The 22827-nt window shown below is 44.5% G+C and overlaps 2 protein-coding genes and 1 pseudogene across 3 annotated transcripts in view; all 3 read left to right on the top strand.

Moving 5' to 3' along the window:
• Positions 1 to 884: 884 nt before the first annotated feature.
• On the top strand, positions 885 to 3505 carry LOC311489299 (tripartite motif-containing protein 16-like). The gene has a single exon (XM_084546322.1). The coding sequence runs from the start codon at positions 943 to 945 to the stop codon at positions 2608 to 2610; it is 1668 nt and encodes a 555-aa protein (XP_084402448.1). The 5' UTR covers positions 885 to 942; the 3' UTR covers positions 2611 to 3505.
• Positions 3506 to 10492: 6987 nt separating this feature from the next.
• LOC311489311 (tripartite motif-containing protein 16-like) lies at positions 10493 to 12928 on the top strand (annotated as a pseudogene). Its single transcript has one exon. The product of its transcript is annotated as a tripartite motif-containing protein 16-like (transcript).
• A 944-nt stretch (positions 12929 to 13872) lies between these two features.
• LOC311489288 (solute carrier organic anion transporter family member 5A1-like) overlaps positions 13873 to 22827 on the top strand; it is a 28290-nt gene continuing 19335 nt past the window's right edge. Inside the window, exon 1 of the mRNA XM_084546304.1 lies at positions 13873 to 15692. Coding sequence (XP_084402430.1) covers positions 14732 to 15692 — 961 coding nt within the window. The 5' untranslated portion in view covers positions 13873 to 14731. The remainder of the gene's footprint in view (positions 15693 to 22827) is intronic.

Here is a 22827-nt window from a genome sequence, read left to right as displayed (position 1 = left end):
GTGCCTTAAATTGCCCCCCGGGGACAAATAAAGTTTTCTGAATCTGAATCTGGATCTGAATTTATTCCCATAAAGTTTCCGGAATCACACACAAACACATTTACTGTCTTTTTATTATGAGGATCATAAAATCATGAGTTTATATCTAATTATGCTGTTTTTTCTTACCACAGTTTTTACTGGTGCTGGGCAGTGACAAAGGACCCAAGCCTTGTTTCAGGCTGTCTTTTATAGTGCCTGAGTAACTTGTAGGGAGCATGCTCAGTCCAACTTACTGAACCATACCAACTGTGGGGTTGAAATCAGTTTGTAAATACACTTCTGGATTGAGGTCTTGAGTGAATGAGTTGAGGACCGCCGTTATGTGTGGTAAATATGTGTAAAACGATTTGGTAATGATTTTGGATATGGAAAATGACCTGTGGGGTTAAGTGATTATTTGATTGATTCCAATTAAGGTGGTATGGTCCAGTGGGAGGGGCCAAGCCTTTAAATGGAGGGTTTCTACACTGCCCTGGGAGTCAGAAGGGCTGTGGTGGTGTGTAGACCCAATGATGTGTTGGTTAGTACTTTGTAAATGTATTTTTCTGCAGCATTTTTGTGTTATTTGTTTGCTCACTCTTCCATGGATGGTATCTAAAGGGCAATAAACCACTTCATCTTTTGCATCAAATGGACTTGGTTTTGCAATTTTTTTTTTGCAATTTTGAGGTTCAGCTACACCTCTTCCAGTCAGGCTTCTGGCATACTACCCTCACTCTAGGTCTGAGTGTGTCCACGTACTTCCTGGTTCCCTCCCCTTTAGATCTGCACAACATATTGAAGTGTAAGAGCTGACTGGACCCATTCACTGTAGAAACACATGACGCTTAGATCAGAGCTCAGATTAGTTTCACTTCAAAAAAAGAGAAACTCACAGAGTCACTGACACCGAGAACTGTAATGGCGGAGAAAGGAGTTGAGCTGGATCGAGAAACCTTTTCTTGTTCCATCTGTCTGGATCTACTGAAGGATCCGGTGACTATTCCCTGTGGACACAGCTACTGCATGAACTGTATTAAAAGCCGCTTTGATGACGAGAACAAGAAGAAAGACCACAGATGTCCTGAGTGCAGACAACTCTTCACCACGAGGCCTGTCCTGGTGAAAAACACCATGTTAGCAGTTTTAGTGGAGCAGCTGAAGAAGACTGGACTCCAAGCTGCTCCTGCTGATCACTGCTATGCTGGACCTGAAGATGTGGCCTGTGATTTCTGCACTGGAAGAAAGCTGAAAGCCTTCAAGTCCTGTTTATTCTGTCTGGCATCTTACTGTGAGAAACACCTTCAACCTCATTATGATGTTGCTCCATTAAAGAAACACAAGCTGGTGGATCCCTCCAAGAAGCTCCAGGAGAACATCTGCTCTAGTCATGGTGAGGTGATGAAGATGTTCTGTCGTACTGATCAGCAGAGTATCTGTTATCTCTGCCCTGTGGATGAACATAAAGGCCACGACACAGTCTCAGTTGCAGCAGAAAGGACTGAGAGACAGAGACAGGTGGAGGTGAGACGACAAAACATCCAGCAGATGATCCAGGACAAAGAGAAAGATGTGAAGCTGCTTCATCAGGAGCTGAAGGCCATCGCTCACTCTGCTGATAAAACAGTGAAGGACAGTCAGGAGATCTTCACTGAGATGATCCGTCTCATCCAGGAAAGGAGCTCTGATGTGGAGCAGCAGGTCAGATCCCAGCAGGAAACTGAAGAGAGTCGAGTCAAAGAGGTTCAGGAGAAGCTGAAGCAGGAGATCACTGAGCTGAAGAGGGAAGACGCTGAGCTGAAGCAGCTCTCAGACACAGAGGATCATAACCAGTTTCTATACAACTACCCCTCACTGTCACCACTCAGTCAATCTACACACTCATCCAGCACCAATATCCGTCCTCTGGGGAACTTTGAGGATGTGAAAGCAGCTGTGACAGAGCTCAGAAATATACTACAGGACATTCTGAGAGAGACAAGGACAAACATCTCACTGACAGTGACTGAAGTGGATGTTTTCCTGCCACAACCAGAGCCAAAGACCAGAGATGAATTTTTAAAGTATTCATGTGAAATAACACTGGATCTAAACACAGCACACAAAAAGCTGTTACTGTCTGGGGGAAACAGAAAAGCAACATTCATGACGATGGAACAGTCTTATCCTGATCATCCAGACAGATTCACTGCCACTGGTCAGGTCCTGAGTAGAGAGAGTCTGACTGGACGTTGTTACTGGGAGGTGGAGAAAGGAGAGGCAGGAGTTTTAGTAGCGGTTGGATACAAAGACAATAATGTAGTAAATGAAAGATTTGGAGAAAATAACAAGTCTTGGGCATTAGGTTTTTACAAGAAACGTTACAATTTCAGACATAATAAAATCCAAACTCCTGTCTCAGGTCCTCCTTCCTCCAGAGTAGGAGTGTACCTGGATCATGGAGCAGGTATTCTGTCCTTCTACAGCGTCTCTGAAACCATGACTCTCCTCCACAGAGTCCAGACCACATTCACTCAGCCTCTCTATGCTGGACTTTTGCTCAATGGCCCGCCTGAAAACACTGCTAAGCTGTGTGAGCTTGTACAGTAGATATATATGACGTTCTGGTCTGAATTCGTACATATGAAAATGACTTCAACACAGTAAATTGTAGTGTAGGCTGTTAAATCATCAGCACATCAGCTGCAGGGAAAATAGAGGAAGTGAACTCAGGGCCTTTACTGAAGGAATTAGTATCAATATCATTCTGATTTGTGCTTAGCTTCTTTATATGTTTAATGGTGTTAAACATGAATAATCTTTTGATCAATGTCTAGCCTCCATTTCCATGTAATATTCATTCATCCTCTTCAACCGCTTGTCTTATGAAGGGTTGCGGGGACTGGAGCCTATCCCAGCTGTCATCAGGGCTAACATAGAGAGTCATATCTTTGGATGGTGGTAGGAAGCTGGAGCACCCGGAGAGAACCCACACAGACACAGGGAGAACATGCAAACTCCACACAGAAAGACCCAGTCTGCCCATGGATTAGAACACAGAATCTTCTGGTTGTGAGGTACAATGTCATATTTTCATCTTTATTTTCAGACTCCACTAGAAATTGCTGTTTACAACTAAATTATTCTATCATGGAATTAATTATTTTTTCTCTGTTAATTAACTACTGGGGCAGTTCTGATGAATATATCTTCTTCTTTCAAGTGTCCACAAACGTTTGGCAGATTTAGAAATAGTAACGTGCAGCATTTAAGTGTAATATTCAGATGTCCAAATACTTTTAACAAAATGAGTAAATAAACTGGAATCATGAAGTGAAGATTTAATTCCTATAATCATTTGACTTGCTGATGAATTTATTTTTGACACTTTGTTCTTTGAGACGCTGATTAAATGCAAACATGACGTTATGTTACTGTTAATTTTATCATATGCAATGTAAGCCACAGATAAGACTGAGTTTTTACTCTTTTACATGTCTAATGGATATACTATATCTTATGTTTGCTGCCTGATTTGATGCATTTATAAATTTAGTTTATAACTTTATAAAGTTATTTTTAATTTCCTTTAATAGGATATTTTTGGATTGCCATTATCTGAAAGAAAAAAATAAAATAAAATGTCCAGTCCAGTTGCCTTTTTGAACCTTTGTTGGATATACCACGACCTGGATGACTGAGAACCTTCACAGACATTATCTGAAAGATGAATCTGAGACATGTACACTATGTAGATTAGAACTTTACTTAAAATCACAAATTGTGTATGTGAGAAAAGTTGCAGGTGTACTAATTTTATGTCAGTAAAGATTTGCATAGTTTCTCTTATTGATAATGTTTTTGTACCTACAAGGTAAAAACAACGAAATTGTTTAATTACAATGCAAATGCACATATCCTACTGTTTAATTTAAGTTTATTTGTTTATTTTCAGCTTAATGATTATGTTTTATCAGTTATAGTAATTTATTTACCAAAATTAATAGATTTCTGTGATCTTATGTCGAATAAATGAATGAATAAAGTCTCTAAATCAAAATGTTGCCATCCCTTACTGTTCCACATAATTTTATTTTGAAAGATTCCAAATGCGTTTCAGGTGTTTTCTCATTAAGATTTGTGGATGAGATTCTATTTTCATCAGCGTGTTTTTGTCCAGGTTTTCCCTCATTAAGCCATGTTGAATACTTCGGATATGGATGTTTAAGGGGTAACTCGTCTCCCCAGAGTGTCAGGTCAGTGAAATGCTGTTTTTGTTTTGTTTAGCGGTGATTATTACCTCAGCGGGACGGCTGTAGTAGTTAGACGCTAGCTGTGCGGCTAAGTATACGGATGTAAACGTTTTTTTTCAAAATAAAACCTGTATTATGCCTATAAATTTTCATTAAATGCTTGTATATTTGCAAGTCTCTCTGTGCCTGTTTCAAGGCTTCCAGTTCAGCAGCAGTATATTCATCGGCGGTCACAGTGGTTGAAAGGTCGGCCGCCCCATGTAGCTGGTGGGCAACGACCTCCAGATAGTCACTCAGGGTTTGATATTGCTGTGGATCTGGCGCAGTTGAAACTGTAGTCAACAGCACAGCGAGAGTAGATGGTCTCATCTCACTCTCTGGCTCATTATCAGGTGAAAATGGGGGCTTTAGCCACTCCTCTGGTCGCTGCTTCAGGAATGCTGGGCTGTGGGTCCACCTGCCACTAACAGCCAGGTCCAGGAGAGTTAGACCTCGAGTGATGTCGTCTGCTGGGTTGTCTCTTGATGGCACATATCGCAATGTAACAGGTCTTGGATTTCCACCACGCGCATTCCTACGAAAACCTTGTCGCGGCACGAATCTGATGACAATCAGGTAAGAACAGTTGATGAATCAGACCATAGGGTGAGGCTGTGGATGGGGAGGGTCAGCTCTGTGGTAAGGACCTTGGAAAGCAGTGCGCCAGTGAGGGCTGCACACAATTCCAGACAAGGGATGGACTGCTGTTTCTTGGGAGCAACACGGGACCGTGCAGGGAGGAAAGAAACCTGCTCCAATGCATTGCTGAACACATCTCTCACACTGCAGGGGTGGTCCATCATCACTGGAGTAGCACCTGGGCAGGGTTACCCTTTGCAGGTGTTCAAGATCCGCCTCCCATGAGTGCCAGGAATGCAGCAGGTCATCTGGGAGCCGCGGGTCAGCCCAGTCGCTCTTCTTGTTCCACAAGCACTGAACAAGGGCCTTTGCTCTGGTGGTGTAGGGTATTAGGTATTAGGTCGTGGCTATAGAGCAATCTACCATGCGATGCTTGTAGGACAGAGTGTCTGGCAGTGTAGTCCGAGAGCTGACTCCATCAGGCCAACCATAGCTGAGCCACAGTTCGCATGTGTCTGACCTGGGTTCAGAAGGATGATGGGTAATGATGGATGGGTTGTTGCTGGCCCACTGTCTCAGCTCAAATTTGCCACAGTTTCTCCACATGAAAGAAGCGGTCACGTGGGGACAATGTGAAGGTGAAAAGACAATGTGGTGCATCAAGGCTGAGCTTGATGTCTTGTGCTGGGCCTTGTAGGGTCCATCCCAGGAGGGCCCAGCTGAACAGGCTCTATTGGTGTGATGAGGTGAGTGCAGTCCAACCCAATCAGTAACACCAGACGAACTCTATTCAGGGTTAGTAGAGGCAACCCAGCAATGTGTCTGTACTTCTTCTGCAGAGTACTGGTGGGATGGGTGTGCTCTGTCAGTCCCAGCTGCTTAGCGGTGAATGCACTATGGATCTTAAACTGCTTAATGGGTTCATCGATTAGAGATATGGTGAAGGACAAAGCCGCCCCATGAAGCACCTGCAACTCCTGTCTGACCGTGCACAGGGCTAGTTCTTCTGGTTTTCCTTTCTGGTTCTTGTTCGCTCTGATCCATCATCCAGGACAGCATATGCCTCCATTGACCTGTTCCCACTCCTTATAATAACCTTGCTGATCTTTAGGAGCACCTTGCAGTTGTAGGTGGGACGGTCAAGGTACATAACTCTGCTGGCGGAGTTCACAAGACAGTTATCAGCTGTGGCTGTCTCTGGTGCTTCAACCTCTGCTCTCTCATTCACCCCGTGTAGCACAAGCAGGTTTCTCCTATTGTATGTCCTGCAGGGTGCACTTAGCTGCCTGGTGTCCACAACCACAATGCCAGCACTTGATACTTCTAGTCCACACCTCTTTTGGCTCTCTGTTGAGCTGCTTGAAGTTGGTGCAGTTGTTCAGGAAGTGGTTGCTGTTATCACAATACGGACAGTAAGCTGTCCCATCCTCCTCCTTGCTGAGGCTGTGAACTGGAGGGGCTGGTGCTGATGAAGGTGAGGGAGTGCTTGGCTCTGCTGCCTTACCCGTTCCTAGGAACGGGTAAGGCAGCAGGTGGTCGGTTTGCTGGCGGGCTTTGAGTCTCTCCGATTCTCTTTATTTCTGGTGAAGGACTCCTCTCTTCTATGACTGGCACCCTTCACACTGTCCACTTAGCTCATATTCCAGCCGTTCAAGTAAGTCAGTGAGTGTGGAAATAGCTACTGTCATGGGGTGGATGAATCTTTTGAAGCTTGTGGTGAGGTCATGGGGTAGCTTACAGAGTAGCTCCACACTGCAGCTCCATGCGGCCTCTTTTCCCCAATTGCTCCAGCATGCCCACCAACGAGTGTACACGAAGGCTGCCTGGAATTGCTGTACGAGTCTGCCACAAGCAAGGACTCTTCACACCTGAGGTGATTTGTGAGGATTTGGAACTAAACCGCTCTGTGGCGTCAGTCGGGAGGATATTCTCCAGTGCAATCTTCATCCTTGAAAACTCTCTGGGGTCTGGTGACATCAGAGGAGGAATATATGACTTGGGCCCTCTGTAAGTACGCTCTTGAGTGAATGACAGGTCTGGGTGGATGATACAGGGAGAAACCTTCATCTACGCTGTCTGTACTCTGTCTGTATAACCATATCGTGGATCATAGAGGTTAAAGGCTGTCCGCCGTGGGGTTCTCTGGCTGTACTGATCTGCCCTGGGGTAGCTTACTTGAGGATGGACAGAAGAGAATGGTGGGTGGTGGGGGGTCCACTGGTACCCGGAATGACACTCTGAGATGGGAGAGATCATCTGCTAGCATGTCACCAGGCCTGGGAGTGGGTAGCATGCCTGTTTTCAGCAGGATGTCCTCTATATGGCATATAGACTGGTGTTGGGTGATAGCTCTCCTACCCACGGGTGTCAGAGTATGGTGGTAGGTGTGGGTGCAAAGGAGCATGTGGTGTAGCTGGCCTGGGTGTGTTCCTGATCTCACTCACCAAATCATCCACCTGTTGTTGGATGTTAGTATTGGCTTGCTTCATCTTCTTTAATGTTTCAATGAGCTCAGGTACCTGGCTTGCCTGGTGTCTCAGAGCTGCATTCTCTTGGCTGAGCTGCTGCCACCTGGTGAGCTGATCTGGGGCTTGATTGGGTGGGTGATGCTGATTCTCCTGCATCTCCTTCGACATCTGTTCCCACTCCTCCTCCACCACCTTCTGGTCTAGTACAGGGCTTTGGCTGTAGGCATTGTGGCACCAGAGCTTGCCTCTGCAAAAACCGACTGAAAACCCTCCAGAAAACACCTCTAGTCCGCTCTCCTTCTGCTACTGGCAAAACTAGTCCAGACTGGCTTTCGTTGTAAGGCAGAACAGCGCCTATGCGCCCTCTAGTGGTCGGTGTTGAGTCACTCTCTTCTTGGGCCCCAGGCGACAAACAACAATATTAAAATATTATATCAAGTTAAAGCTGGGAACCATTTTCTGCTTTCGGGCCAACCCCCTGAACCCTCTAAGATCCATAGTCTGCCTCTGGGGCAATCTGCTAAACTCTCTGGGACCAATGCTCTGCCTCTGGGCCAACCCCCTGAACTCTCTGTTACCTAAGCTCTGCGTTTGGGCCAACTCCCGTAATTCTCTGTGGAAGTCATGCTCTACTCATAGGCCACCCTCTGAACACTGTGGGACCCATGCTCTGCCCTCAGTCAGAACCATTGAACTTTGTATAAAGGTTTTTCAGTCTTTTTTAATGCACATTTAAATGTCCCCTGCTGCTCTTCTTGCTTTGGAACAATGACTTGTGATTCATGTGACAGACTTTTTTACAGGAAGCCCATTCCTTGGCAGATTTCACCTGGGAGTACCTGGCCCCACAAGGTTCATTGTGGGATCCATTCTCTGCCTTTGGGCCCACCCACCGAATGCTCTGAGGCCATTGCTCTGCCTTTGGGCCAACCCCGTGAACTCTATAGAAGTCATGCTCTGTCCCTGGGCCAACCCCCTGAACACTTTGGGACCCATGCTATGCCTTCGGGCCATCCCCCTGACCTCTCTGGGACCCATGCTCTACCTTCAGGCTGAACCACTGAACTTTGTATAAAAGTTGTTCATCTTTATCAATGTACATTATAGGTTTACATGTGCCCTGCTGCTCTTCTTGCTTTGGACCTCTGTTTTCATGATTTGAGACTCATGTGACAGACTTCTTATAGGAAGCCTTTTCCTTGGCGTATTTCTCCTTTGAGTACCTGCCCCCACAAGGTTCATAGTATGGGCTTACCCCTGAGATGCATATCTAACAATTGCTACTACTGTCCTTAACTCGGGCGGCACAGTGGCGAGGTGGTTGGCACTGATGCCTCACAGCAAAAAGGTCACCGGTTCGAATCCATGGGCCGGCTGGCCTTTCTGTGTGGAGTTTGCATGTTCTCCCTGTGTCTGCGTGGGTTCTCTCCGGGTACTCCGGCTTCCTCCCACCATCCAAAGACATGCTCATTAGGTTAATTGGTGATTCTAAATTGGCCGTAGGTGTGCATGTGAGTGTGAATGGTTGTCTGTCTCTGTGTTGGCCCTGCGATGGACTGGCGACCTGTCCAGGGTGTACCCCTGCCTCTCGCCCGATGACAGCTGGGATAGGCTCCAGCAGACCCATGCGACCCTTAACAGGAATAACCGGGTATAGAAAATGAATGAATGAATGAATGAATGTCCTTAACTCTCAGGGCCCCATTCACAGTAAGGCAATCAGCCCGAACCTGAACCCATCTGCTGGCAACACACTTCCTATGGGGGTCTCATTAAGACACATATGGTGAAGAATCTTCAGTGACACAGTTAATCAAATGCTGATGCCACCTTCTGCATGTCCAACTACCAGGTCATGTAGGACTTACAAACTGCCCCTCAAGCAAGGAAAAGTCAGAGAGCAGAAGCAGGAGCAGGAATAATCCATCCAGAGCCAAGAAATGCCCCCACAAGGGGACACAATGTGTCATTTTATGGAGTATGATAACCATTGGGATGTGGGGAGAGAGTCAACGCCTTACATGACCAAACAGGAAACTAATCTGACAGAAGGAATGAGGCTCACGCACCATCATACATGGGCTCAAGGTTGAGACTCAACCAGAATCTACCCCAGAGCCAGTGGGAGCAGGGAAATATTCAACCACACATTTATTTAATCACTCCTTCCTTAATCATTCCTTAATCACCCAAAGTCCCAATGGCATGAGTATGTTGATGTCTTAAATGAAAAATCACACGTTACCTTACACCATCAACACCCTACTCTGCATATACTCATGATTTGGCTGTGTTTGAACTCTGATTTAATGTGTGGACCTGGAACCCATCACTTGTTGTAAAACACTGCATAGCTGATAAAAAAGTTGAGTTGTTGCCATGGACATTGCGGAAGGGCTAGAGGAGTGTGACCTTCAGCAGATAGGGGGTATAAAGTGAATCTGTTTTGTGAACTCTTTGCTCATTTTGCCACTGTCAATGTTTGGTGCTTTGTCTGTGCTGTGAGCTCATCTACAGATGCTGGATTAAACACACTGAAAGACTAGAGTGTTCTGATTGATAATTTCTTTACACAAATTTCCACCACATGTCATTACACTCCTAAAATATTTGGGAGCAAGAACCAACTGACAGCAAAACAATTCAGTGTTTCTGTTGTATATTAACGAAACGGAGGCCGACATATTGTTCATCATTTTACTGGGCCATGCTGCTTCTTACAAACTGCGCATGTGCGCTGCACCTTGACCTGTTCAGGTTACACATAGATCCAGCTAACACAGATCATGAACACAGTTACAATAACTACTAGCTGGTAATTGAACAGGTGGTAAATCAATACACCACAGTTTCCAAAGGTGGAGGGATGTTTAACTGAGGTGTAACTGTAAATGAGGGAACAATGTTTAAGTCTACGTTGCGCCTTGTGTTGGAATGTGGAAAAAAACTGATAAGCCTCATTCTACTTCCTGCTCTCACACACAGCAGCTCCACTCTGTCCACGTATTTCCTGGTTCCCTCCCCTTTAGATCTGCACAACATGTGGTGAAGTGTAACAGCTGACTGGCCCCATTCACTACAGAAACACCTGATGTTTAGATCAGAGCTCAGACGAGTTTCACTTCTAAGAAAGAGAAACTCACAGAGTTACTGACACCGAGAGCTGAAATGGCGGAGAAAGGAGTTGAGCTGGATCGAGAAACCTTTTCTTGTTCCATCTGTCTGGATCTACTGAATGATCCGGTGACTATTCCCTGTGGACACAGCTACTGCATGAACTGTATTAAAACCCATTTTGATGAAGAGGATGCAAGGCAACGCTACCACAGCTGTCCTCAGTGCAGACAACTCTTCACCACGAGGTCTGTCCTGGTGAAAAACACCATGTTAGCAGTTTTAGTGGAGCAGCTGAAGAAGACTGGACTCCAAGCTGCTCCTGCTGATCACTGCTATGCTGGACCTGAAGATGTGGCCTGTGATGTCTGCACTGGAAGAAAACTGAAAGCCTTCAAGTCCTGTTTATTCTGTCTGGCGTCTTACTGTGAGAAACACCTTCAGCCTCATTATGATGTAGCTCCATTAAAGAAACACAAGCTGGTGGATCCCTCCAAGAACCTCCAGGAGAACATCTGCTCTCGTCATGATGAGGTGATGAAGATGTTCTGTCGTACTGATCAGCAGATTATCTGTTATCTCTGCCCTGTGGATGAACATAAAGGCCACGAAACAGTCTCAGCTGCAGCAGAAAGAACTAAGAGACAGAGAGAGGTGGAGGTGAGACGACAAAACATCCAGCAGATGATCCAGGACAAAGAGAAAGATGTGAAGCTGCTTCAACAGGAGCTGAAGGCCATCGCTCACTCTGCTGATAAAACAGTGAAGGACAGTCAGGAGATCTTCACTGAGATGATCCTTCTCATCCAGGAAAGAAGCTTTGATGTGGAGCAGCAGGTCAGATCCCAGCAGGAAACTGAAGAGAGTCGAGTCAAAGAGGTTCAGGAGAAGGTGGAGCAGGAGATCACTGAGCTGAAGAGGGAAGACGCTGAGCTGAAGCAGCTCTCAGACACAGAGGATCATAACCAGTTTCTATACAACTGCCCCTCACTGTCACCACTCAGTCAATCTACACACTCATCCAGCATCAATATCCGTCCTCTGGGGAACTTTGAGGATGTGAAAGCAGCTGTGACAGAGCTCAGAAATATACTACAGGACATTCTGAGAGAGACAAGGACAAACATCTCACGGACAGTGACTGAAGTGGATGTTTTACTGCCACAACCAGAGCCAAAGACCAGAGATGAATTCTTAAAGTATTCATGTGAAATCACACTGGATCCAAACACAGCATACAAAAAGCTGTTACTGTCTGAGGGAAACAGAAAAGCAACACTCATGAAGAAGGAACAATCTTATCCTGATCATCCAGACCGATTCACTATCACTGGTCAGGTCCTGAGTAGAGAGAGTCTGACTGGACGTTGTTACTGGGAGGTGGAGAAAGGAGAGGGAGGAGTTTTAGTAGCGGTCGCATACAAAGACAATGATGCAGTAAATGAAAGATTTTGACAAAATAACACGTCCTGGGCATTAGGTGTTTACAAGAAACGTTACAATTTCAGACATGATGAAACTGAAACTCCCATCTCAGGTCCTCCTTCCTCCAGAGTAGGAGTGTACCTGGATCACAGAGCAGGTATTCTGTCCTTCTACAGAGTCTCTGAAAACATGACTCACCTCCACAGAGTCCAGACCACATTCACTCAGCCGCTCTATGCTGGACTTTTCCTTAATGGCCCGCCTCAAAACACTGCTAAGCTGTGTGAGCTTGTACAGTAGATATTTGTGATTACCTGGTCTGAGTTTGTACATGACTTTAACACAGTAAATTGTAGTGTAGACTGTTAAATCATCAGCATGTAAGTATCAGTATCATTCCGGATTATCTTATTTGTGCTAACAGTCTTTATTCATAATCTTTAGATCTATGTCTAGCCTGACCTCCATTTCCATGAAATATTTTCATCTTTATTTGCAGACTTTGTGTTCTCCAGTAGAGGTCGCTCTTTACAACTAAATTATTCTATCACAGAATGAGTTCTCTCTATTAATTCACTAATAGGGCAGTTCTGATGAATACCTTGTGTTACTTTTGCTAAATAATATGGTAAAAAAGAAGTTCTATGTTTCTTTCAAGTGTCCACAAACTTTTGGCAGGTTCATAATAGAACTGTGCAGCATTTAAGTGTAATATTCAGATGTCCAAATACATCCAACAAATTATAAAAAAAAAAAAAAATAGAATCTTGAAGAGCTCAGTGAAGAGGATATACATCTTATGTTTGCTGAAAGATTTGATGCAATTTTGTATTATTTTTAATTTCTTTTAATGGGATAATTTTTGGATTGCTATTAACTGAAAGATGAATCTGAGACATTTACACTATGTAGATTAGAACTTAAAATCACAAATTGTGTACGTGAGAAAAGGTACGAATCTTTGTCAGTAAATATCTGCATTGTTTCTCTTACTGATAATGTTTTCCTACCTACAAGGTTAAAAAAAAAACAATTAATTACAATGCAAATGCACATATCCTCCTGTTTAAGTTTATTTGTTTATTTTCAGCTTAATTATTTTCTTTTATCAACTATAGTAATTTATTCAGTGCGATGAATGAATGAATAAAATCTCTAATTCAAATTGTTGCCATCCCTTAATGGTCCACATAATTTTATTTTGAAAGATTCCAAATGCGTTTCCGGTGTTTTCTCCCAAAGATTTGTGGATGAGATTCTGTTTTCATCAACGTGTTTTTGTCCGGGTTTTCCCTCATTTACTCCCTGTTGAATACTTCGGATATGGATGTTTAAGGGGTAACTCGTCTCCCCAGAGTGTCAGGTCAGTGAAACGCTGTTTTTGTTTTGTTTAACGGTGATTATTACCTCAGCGGGACGGCTTTAGTAGTTAGACGCTAGCTGTGCGGCTAAGTAGACGGACGTGGCCGTTTTTTTTTTCTTTTTCAAAATAAAACCTGTATTACGGCTGTAAGTGTTTCCGTTAAACGCTTGTATATTAAAACATTATATCAATTTAAAGCCGGTTCTGACTTTTCTTTAAGTACCCAGTTATTTAAACAACACACGCTACTATTTATTTCATGAACAATTAGCAAATATTGATAAATTAGCATGTAGCCCTTTTCCAACCGTTACAGAGCTAATGTTAGCGCGTTAGCTAATAAAGTGCGTCCAATTAACTAAATAATTAAGCTAAGCCATTATTTTATGTAGGCCGAAATTATCGTTAGACTACACTAATTCAGACACGTGTATAGATTTTACAATATTCATGCCAGCTACATTAACATAAATGGAAATACCTTAAAATTGTATAAAAAGTTAATGAGATTCCGCGACACTTTCTTCTTAGTTTTTATTTTGGCATTACAGGAGTTTCGAAGTTTTTACAAATATGATTTTAATAGTTGTTTTATTTTGTTTTTGGTTTGAACGCATTGAAATTATTGCGTTTTTGGACAAATTGATAAATACTTTTCAGTAACAGCGTTATCACGCCTTTTATTTTGAAGCAGTGTCTTCCGGTTTCGGGGTGTCCTCTGCAGCTTGACGCAGTTGTTTTGAAAACAGCGACAGAGAAGCAGCTGAGCAGCACTGCAGTAAATCTGCAGCTCTCCCTCTCGTTTCTTCTCCCTCGTTTTTTCCTCGACGGCTCCTCATCTTTCCCTGTTTTATCATTGTTTCATCATTTTTCTCACGCCTATGCTCTTTCTTCAGGAAATTGCACAGAAAATATAATCTGGATGACAGCCTCGGAGGACAGCTGGTGCTGGTGATAACATTGGAGCCGGGGGTTGCCCTTGACTTGGGGAGGAGTTAATAAATGGGGGCATGATCATAGTGAAAGGAGTGACATTGTGAGTGTGTGTGGTCTTCGTTGGCAGGGCTTTCAGGGATGCGGCGCTGGCTCTCCGGGGTCGTTTCGTCTCCGCCGGCCGCTGAGGGAGGCATCTGCAGGGAGTCCTGGCCCTGGAGCTCCGCTGGTCGAGCTGAGGAGGCCTGAGCGGTCTCCACCTCCGGATTAGATGGTGGCAGAAGGCAAGTGTGCATGACCAGATAAACAGACCCATAGGCTGTCCTGCCCTCGCCGCAGATAAGCAGAAGCTGCACTTTCCCCCTTTGGTTGTCACTGTTGCTTTGTCTCCGGGCCTCTTTGGGTACCACACACTATTTGTGGGAGTAGATGTACCCATTAATAATAAATGTAATGGGCAGCAGCCCCTGAATTGATAATGTCCTTGGACTGGACAGGCATATTTTTTCTAAAAACGTAAAAAAATAAATAAAGTACAGTGCATTCGTCTGGGGATAATGGCTGACCACGATGAAGCGGAGATGTCCGAGTCTCTTCAGAATGAGGACGGGTTTTCCAGCGAGCTGGAGGAGCCAGGCGCAAACTTCAAATCCAAAAGTTTGCCCGTGTTAAACGAAGCAACGCCTCAAGAGAAGATTTTGCTGGCTAGCTCGGTGCAGATGTCCATAACGGCGGAAGAGAGCACAGAATTCATTCAGCTCCCGGCCAAGACCGAGTCCTTCCAGGCTGAGTCCCCGACAAGAACGAACTACCTGCCAAAACCGGGGAAGTCTGCGCTGAACAGGCCGAGCTCGTACATGGAGAACACGGAGATCCGCAGGAGTAAAAACGCAGTGAGGAGGAAGCCACCGGGGTTTTTTGCTTCCAGGCTAGCTCAGCTTCGTCTGCCCACTAGGAAGTACTTGGGCGTGATCTTGCAGGACTCCCGCTGCTTCTTGTTCTGCATGTGCTACCTGACGTTCATCCAGTCCCTCATGGTGTCCGGCTACCTCAGCAGCGTCATCACCACCATAGAGAAGAGGTACAGCCTGAGGAGCTCAGAATCGGGCCTGCTCGTCAGCTGTTTCGACATCGGGAGCCTCCTGGTGGTCGTCTTCATCAGCTACTTTGGCGGCCGGGGTCAGAGGCCTCGCTGGCTGGCGGTGGGAGGGGTTTTCATCGCGGTCGGCGCCGCCCTCTTCTCCTTACCTCACTTCATCTCTCCGGCCTACCAGATCAAGGAGGTCAACTCGTCCTTGGCCAACGAGGGCCTGTGCATGAACAGCAACGCCAGCGGCAGGGACCGCGTCGACATCACTTCCTGTCCCAGGGACCAGGAGGGCAACGAGCACAACCTTTACGTGGCGCTGTTCATCATCGCTCAGATCCTGGTGGGAATGGGATCCACGCCCATCTACACGCTGGGACCCACCTACCTGGACGACAACGTCAAGAAGGAGAACGCCTCGCTGTATCTAGGTAAGAGTTGCTGGAACCATTATTTATACCAGTCTTTTATAATTTCTTGCTATCTGGTTTAAAAATGAAGGTGGTTCTGCTGGTGTTTGTGCAGTTATGTCACTTCGGAGGCATTGTCAAGAGAAGAAGAACGGGGTTGAGTTTTGGTTGGCAAGATTTGACAAAGTTGGGTGAAGATGGTGAAGATACCCAGCGCACCAACAAACAGCTCATACATCTAGTAGGGTTGCAACCAACTGATTATTTTCATTCAATGGTCAATCTCTTAGTTATTTTCTTGATTAATTGATTGACCAGAATGCCATTTGTACCAATAGTTATCCAAACCGAAATGGTTTACAAGTTTAACACGAAGAAACCACAAACATCAGTTAAGCCCGGGTGTCTTGGGGTTAGATAGTCGAATAGCTAACTATACGCTACTCCAAATAAGTAGGGTTGTAACCCACTGATTATTTTCTTTCAGTGGTCAATCTGTTAGTTATTTTCCTGATTAATTGATTGACCAGAATGCCTTTTGTACCAATAGTTGTCCAAGCCAAAGTGGTTTGCAAGATTAAACAAAATCGGGTGAGTCCACGTGACGTGTCCCACGTGAGAAGGTTTCTGCAAAGTGTCATGGTGAAGATTAACACCATTAACTAACTGACTGCCTTGAATGCAGTTTGTACCAATAGTTGTCCAAACAAGGAATGCTGGTACCTTCAACACAGAAACACATCAGTTCTGCCCAGACGTCTTGGGGTTAGTCAATTGAATAGCTAACTATGCTATGCCAAGTAACAGGTGCATTTTAGTAAGGCCGATTGATTATTTTAATTCATTGATGAATCTCTCAGGGATTATCTCTATTAACTGATTGACCAGAATGGCATTTGAACCAATAATAGTCCAAACTGAAAGGGTTAGCAAGATTAACACAAAGTTGGGTGAAGACATCCAGCGCACCAACAAACCAGGAATGCTGGCACCTGAAAGTCAGAAACACATCAGTTCAGCCCAGATGTCTTGGGGTTAGCAGGTTAGCTAAAAGGTAACTACGCTATCCCAACTAAACACGATTGCAACCGACTGATTATTTTCATTCATTGGTTATTCTATTGTTAACCGATTGACCCGAATGACATCAGTTCCAATAATATGGCAAATAACAACAAGAAAAATTAGCAAAATCGTCTTCAGATTTTCAGCTTTCTTTTTTGATGAATGACTAAAAATATTAGTTTTGAACCAACTAACCAACTTGTCATTGCAGCTCTAGTTTGTAGTCGTATTTTGGTGATGGATTTCATTATCGGGGGTTCGTTAGGGTCTGCGTGATGTAAGTTTGATCATCCGTCATGGTCGAAGGGACTGTTGGACACTTTATTAAACATCCTCAGTCCTTTTATTGTGAAGCGCTTGCACAAAATGTTTTTATTTCTAATATTCACCTTTTTTAGGTTAATTGGGCCGGCCTCACGGTTGGCTTTTCAGTTCATCCCAAAGGTATTGGATGAGTCAGAGGTCACGCCAGTTCAGTCTCTCAACACTCGACTGTTAAGACACATTGTTTCCCCAAATTTGGAAGCATTGTCTACGACATACACTCACTTTTAGCTCATAATTTCTTCAAAAGTTAAGAGAGTGGTGAAGAAACTAGGAAGATGTTCAGTTGGGCATGAATATTAAATCTAAATTCATCAAGTGGACGCGACTTTGACTCCAGAATCAGTGTTGCCTCTGTTTTTATCCTCTGTTTTTTCCTGTGCCCCCTAGTGGTCAGAAATCACTACGCTCTGCTTTAACCTGAGAGTCCACATACTTGCCAAAACATTAGGTACACTAGTGAAAACTGATGCATTGTAACTCCGCCATGACTGTTGTAATGTTCAGTTGATGTTGAAGCAGTATCAGAGAGGCGGTGGTTCACCTGGACGATCGTTGTGGAGGATGTAAATTGTGGTCCACCAAACTACTGAGCTGACCAGTGCTGTGCTAAGTTAGAAAACAGTGTCACAGAGTTCCTTTGGTCCCCACAAAGACCCGTCAGACTTGTCGGAAACTTGCTCCAGAAAGTTCTCGCCCCAGTACCCTCAAACAAGTTAAAGCCTAATAACACCAGCAAATGAGGGCTGGGTTATGAAAGAGTGGAGGGGAAGTGGAGGGAAGAGGGGAAGGTCTTATGTGCATTCCTGTCGTTGGTGGGGGGGTGAGGGGGTGAAAAGGTCCCACAGAGACCTGGCAATGCTCTGAGCTCTTTGTTCTTTTTTTTATTTATTAACAACCAGGGTAGCAAAGAATGGGCTCCGATCAGTGGACCAGCTGGATGGTGCTTTGTAGGTTGTAGCATAAAGGGTTATGGACACTTAAAATATCACACCTATATGCGATTGTTGAGCATCTGAGCAGAGTACTAGCTCCCTCGGTTTTAAATTTCAAATCTGTTTAGGTTAATTGAATAATTCATGTTTTTCCTGCACAGAAGTGTGAAGGAGGTACTTTGGTCAGCTCTAGCTGCTGGTCTGGTAAATTACCAAAAAGCTTTTGTCTGGCAAGTCCCACTTGACCAGTAACCGCTGGTATTCAGATGCTCTTGTGACTGCTGAATGAAAGCGTTTGTTTCCTGTTTACGCTCGGCCACGATAGGACGGCGCGGAGCAGGGTGTCCTGGCGAGCCGGGGCAGAAACATGTTGGGTTAATGGCAGATGACAGCTTCTCCAGTTACTGGAATGAGGACACGGTCAGTGATTTTATTCAGTCCCGCCTGTCTCAGGACGGTAAATGTTGTAGTCTGAACTTGTTTCTCTTCATAAAAGACCAGTTTCATTTTTCTAGTGTCCACTTTTCTTGTTGGTTTATTTTGGTGTTTCATTTTGTGGCAACATAGTTTGTAAATGGCCTTTTTCCTAAACACACACAAATCTTAGACATCTTGGGAATCTGATTCTATGTATTTATTCCTAGCTTCACAACTAAAAGTGGCTCTCCCTAGTTTCCTATCCTCTCCGCTAACAGTACTAACAGTAATGGTCTCAGCCTCCTAGCCTCTCCGCTAACGGTAGCGCTTCTAGCCTCTTAGCTTCTCAGCAAACAGTAGCTCTTCCTAGCCTCCCAGCCTCTCAGCTAACAGTAGCTCTTCCCAGCCTCCTAGCTTACAGTGGCTCTTCCTAGCCTCCTAGCTAACAGTAGCTCTTCCTATTCTCCTAGCCTCTCCGCTAACGGTAACTCTTCCTAGTCTCCCAGCCTCTCAGCTAACAGTAGCTCTTCCCAGCCTCCTAGCTAACAGTAGCTCTTCCTAGCCTCCCAGCTAACAGTAGCTCTTCCTAGCCTCCTAGCTAACAGTAGCTCCTTCTAGTCTCCCAGCCTCTCAGCTAACAGTAGCTCTTCCCAGCCTCCTAGCTAACAGTAGCTCCTTCTATTCTCCTAGCCTCTCCGCTAACGGTAACTCTTCCTAGTCTCCCAGCCTCTCAGCTAACAGTAGCTCTCCCCAGCCTCCTAGCTAACAGTAGCTCTTCCTAGCCTCTCAGCTAACATTAGCTCTTCCTAGCCTCCTAGCTAACAGTAGCGCTTCCTAGCCTTCTAGCCTCTCAGCTAACGGTAACTCTTCCTAGTCTCCTAGCCTCTCAGCTAATAGTAGCTCTTCATAGCTTCCTAAAAGTAGCTCCCTCTCGCTTCCTATCCTCCCAGCTAACAGAGGCTCTTCATAGCCTTCCAGCTCATAGTAGCTCCTCCTAGCCTTTAAGCTAATAGTAGCTCTTCCTGTTTCCCCTTTTGAAAGACGACGACAGACTACTGCCATTTGCTGGTATGAAGACCAACTGGTGTAATATTGACGTTGCATGGCTGAGCTTCATTTATTTTCCATCAGGTTCATGGTTATCCACTCTCATTTAGGTTTGTACAATCATTTAATTGCATCCAACTGTTAATCATCTAAATAGTAGTCACTTTGGTTTTTACTGACTTTCTGCAAATTCAGAACATTTAGTTCAGTTACACATAGCTGCAAACCCGCTAATATGCAGCTATTACGTTTTGGCAGTTGACTTTTAAAATCCTTACATTTTAATTTGCTTTAAACGTCAGCCAGTTCTTTCAGAATATGGCACATGGAAGTAATTTAGGTAATTTGTTAGCAGACTTGATGTTCTCCCTCTCTTCTGCACAAGTTGAGTCTGATAAAAGCCATGAACTGTGCACAAAGGGCTGACTGTATACACATACGCCTCTTATGTGATTTAGCCTATTTAGTTCATTATGTCAGCGACAGAACAAGAGACGAGCAGAGACAGACGACGTCTTTTAGTAAATCTGAAGCTGTGGATTCAGCTGGACGGCCACCTCGACACACCGCTATATTCATTAAGCCCGCTGCTGCTTTATCTCTGCAGATGCTTCCAAAATTGATTGAAGCCTCACAAAAGCGACGGAGGGGGGAATTTCTTGGCACAGACCCACGTTAAACTCGGAGCAGAAATCAATCGCTGCCATTTGCTTGGTAATCCTTTTTCAGATCTAAGGTGTCTTCTGGTTTCTCCCTCTTCTGTTAATGGAGATAAAAGGCCAGTTCGGGGGTGGGGAGATTTAAAGCAGAGTTTCTAGTAAATCTTAAATCAGATGGTCATGCCCACGGGGGAATAGAGCCAGCACAGCAGCAGCAGCACAATTCAACATTTCTTTTTGACGGCTGCCTTGCATATTGAAAACCAGGAATATGCTGGCTGCTGGCTCTAAGATGATGTTATTACTGGTAATTTGTTATTGGAGGTAACAAGTGGTACTATTTCCTACTACCAGAAAAAAACAAGAAGGATTTAAAAGCTGAAGCTGAAAATACTGGGGCTGTCACAGCTTCGGTCGGCAAAGTCTTCAGACTGGACATCTGGCCAGAAGCTATAAGGTCAAAGGGCCTGTTAGGTGGTCATTGGGCACATATTAAGCCCCATCCACATATAACGCCATTCACTCATTGTCCAACTCTTGGTTGCTAATGGCCGTTCCAGCCTCTGCTAAACTCTCTTCACCCCAAGTGTTTCCAAGTGCTAGAATGTGGATGGAGATAGCTCTTCTTCTATTTAAAAAGAAGATGTCGTCAGTGCCGCCGCCGCTGATCCATTTGGGTTGTGGAGATGAGTTCCTCTTGGTTTAAACCACTGCTCATCTCTTCTATTGTCTTCTCTGTTGTGTTCGCAGACGTTAAACACAGTTTCAGAAGTTCAGAAAAGGGCAAAACACGTTCTTGACCCTGTTTCTTAAAGCTCTAACCTCATGACCTGAGGTAATACCAGGGAAGCTGTTAGTTTCAATGCAGCAGAGCCAATGCGTTGTCCTTACCCCGCTGTTTTTGTACCAGTATGTTTGCAGCAAACATTCTGATCCATTTTGGCGCTGCTTCGCGTTAGCCTACATATGAGATCATGCCCGACGGCATAACAGGCATCCATTAGAATAATTCAGCACAATATTGCTTTGTAACCCCGATAAGAGACGCTCTGTTTGGCTGCCGTGCGAGGCAAAGGGCCACGCTGCAGCCGCTAGAAATTTTAATTTGCCAGCTCAGAGACGCAATATGGTCCTTGCTGGGTTTTAACAGTTGTGTGCTCGTCTTTGGCTTGCTGCAGGGACACGTAAGGAGGACGAGGATGACCGCACTACATGTTCTTTACACCTGTAGCTTGCCAATGCATGCTAAGTGCTATTAATAGTGGTTTTAGTGAATGGGATAAATCAAGGATTTCAAGGCCGGCCAAGTTTGTCGAGCATCTTTCAACAACAAAGGCTATTCACAGGGCTTGAGAAAGGATGCAACGGCAACACAATGCAAAAAAAAAAAAAACCTGAACAAGAACAAGTAAAGTAGGTTACATGATTTCCATATTCTCTATCTCTTGTAAATCAAACACATACTGGGGTGTGGGAAACTTATCGTCCATTATTTTCCGGCATTATTCAGTTTATGTTAACTTTATTGATTACGTTTAACTCTTAAACATCACATTTGCTAACCGTAGTAACAAACGTGTCTAAAAAGTTAGCTTCCCGTTGATGCCTCTGTTGTAGCGTGTTAAGGCAATGGCTTATGTAGGTCAACAAAAAAAAAATTGTGGTTTGATGCTATTATTAGTTGACCACTTTGTTTTGTTTATTGGTGTCGAGCTGTACTGTTTGGCGTTGAGCTTCAGTGGAATTAAGACCGTCATCAGGGTTTTGCATTAATACCAGACTGGCATTTTTCATGCATCAGGAGACTGACCGCCAAGCGTTAATTGGAAAAAACCAAAGCCACAAACCAGGTGGTAGTCTGCAGCGGTGTTCAGTCTGGTCTCCTGCTGTCTGACGGGGTTTCTCAGAAATATTTCTGCGTTTTAAAAACATTGTTAGGAACATTAGTTTGCATTTTCAAGCGGATTAGTAAAACCTTTCACTGCAGGTTTTGCCGTATCACCAAGGGACCTTACACATTTTTGTAATGAGGTATAATTAAGATTGGAAATGGTGATATTTAATGATGCACTCTTTCACAAAGCTGCAATGCTGGTGCTGTATTTAATAATAAAAAAATACTAGGCCAATGCAGGTTGTCTAGCTGTTGTGAATTTATTTAAAATTCAAGTGGACATCCCGAGCCGGGCGTAGCCAGACTCAAATCTCATCAGAATGAATTTTACTGACGTTACATGATTCCTAGTTTCTTCATATCTCCTCCTCTTCCTGATAACTCATGATGGACATTTAAACTTTAGCAAATGGATGATTCATTGCAGGGCTGTCCTATTAGATGGAATAGGTACAGCACCATAGCCTGGTCGTTACCATCCTACGTTTCCGCCCAAAATTTGATTTCGGTCTGGCACGGAGTCTGGCCAAATTGCCCTTCCGCGGTTCGCGTGTAACCGCGCCAATCAGCGAACAGTTGAGTGATGACGCGGAACTCGCATGCCGAGCTGCTTGTAGTCCAGCGAAGCTTGTAGTTCAACAGCGTAGCAACAATGACGACGGAGGAAGAGACGCCAGAAGCCATCCGTGAAGTTGTCTCAACTCTCGAGAGCATCACGGAATTAAAACCAGAACAAGAGGCTTGTCTTGTCAATTTTATAAATGGCAAGGACGTCGTAGCTCTCCTTCCAACTGGCTTTGGGAAAAGTTTGATTT

Source organism: Chelon labrosus, assembly GCF_963514085.1.
Source record: "Chelon labrosus genome assembly, chromosome: 6".
Lineage (NCBI taxonomy): Eukaryota > Metazoa > Chordata > Actinopteri > Mugiliformes > Mugilidae > Chelon > Chelon labrosus.
Note: the sequence above shows the minus strand (reverse complement) of the source record. Positions and strands in the feature narration are given on the sequence as shown.

Bases quoted from the DNA above. Each gene is read 5' to 3' on its own strand.
- LOC311489299 (XM_084546322.1), top strand. From the start codon at position 943: ATGGCGGAGAAAGGAGTTGAGCTGGATCGAGAAACCTTTTCTTGTTCC.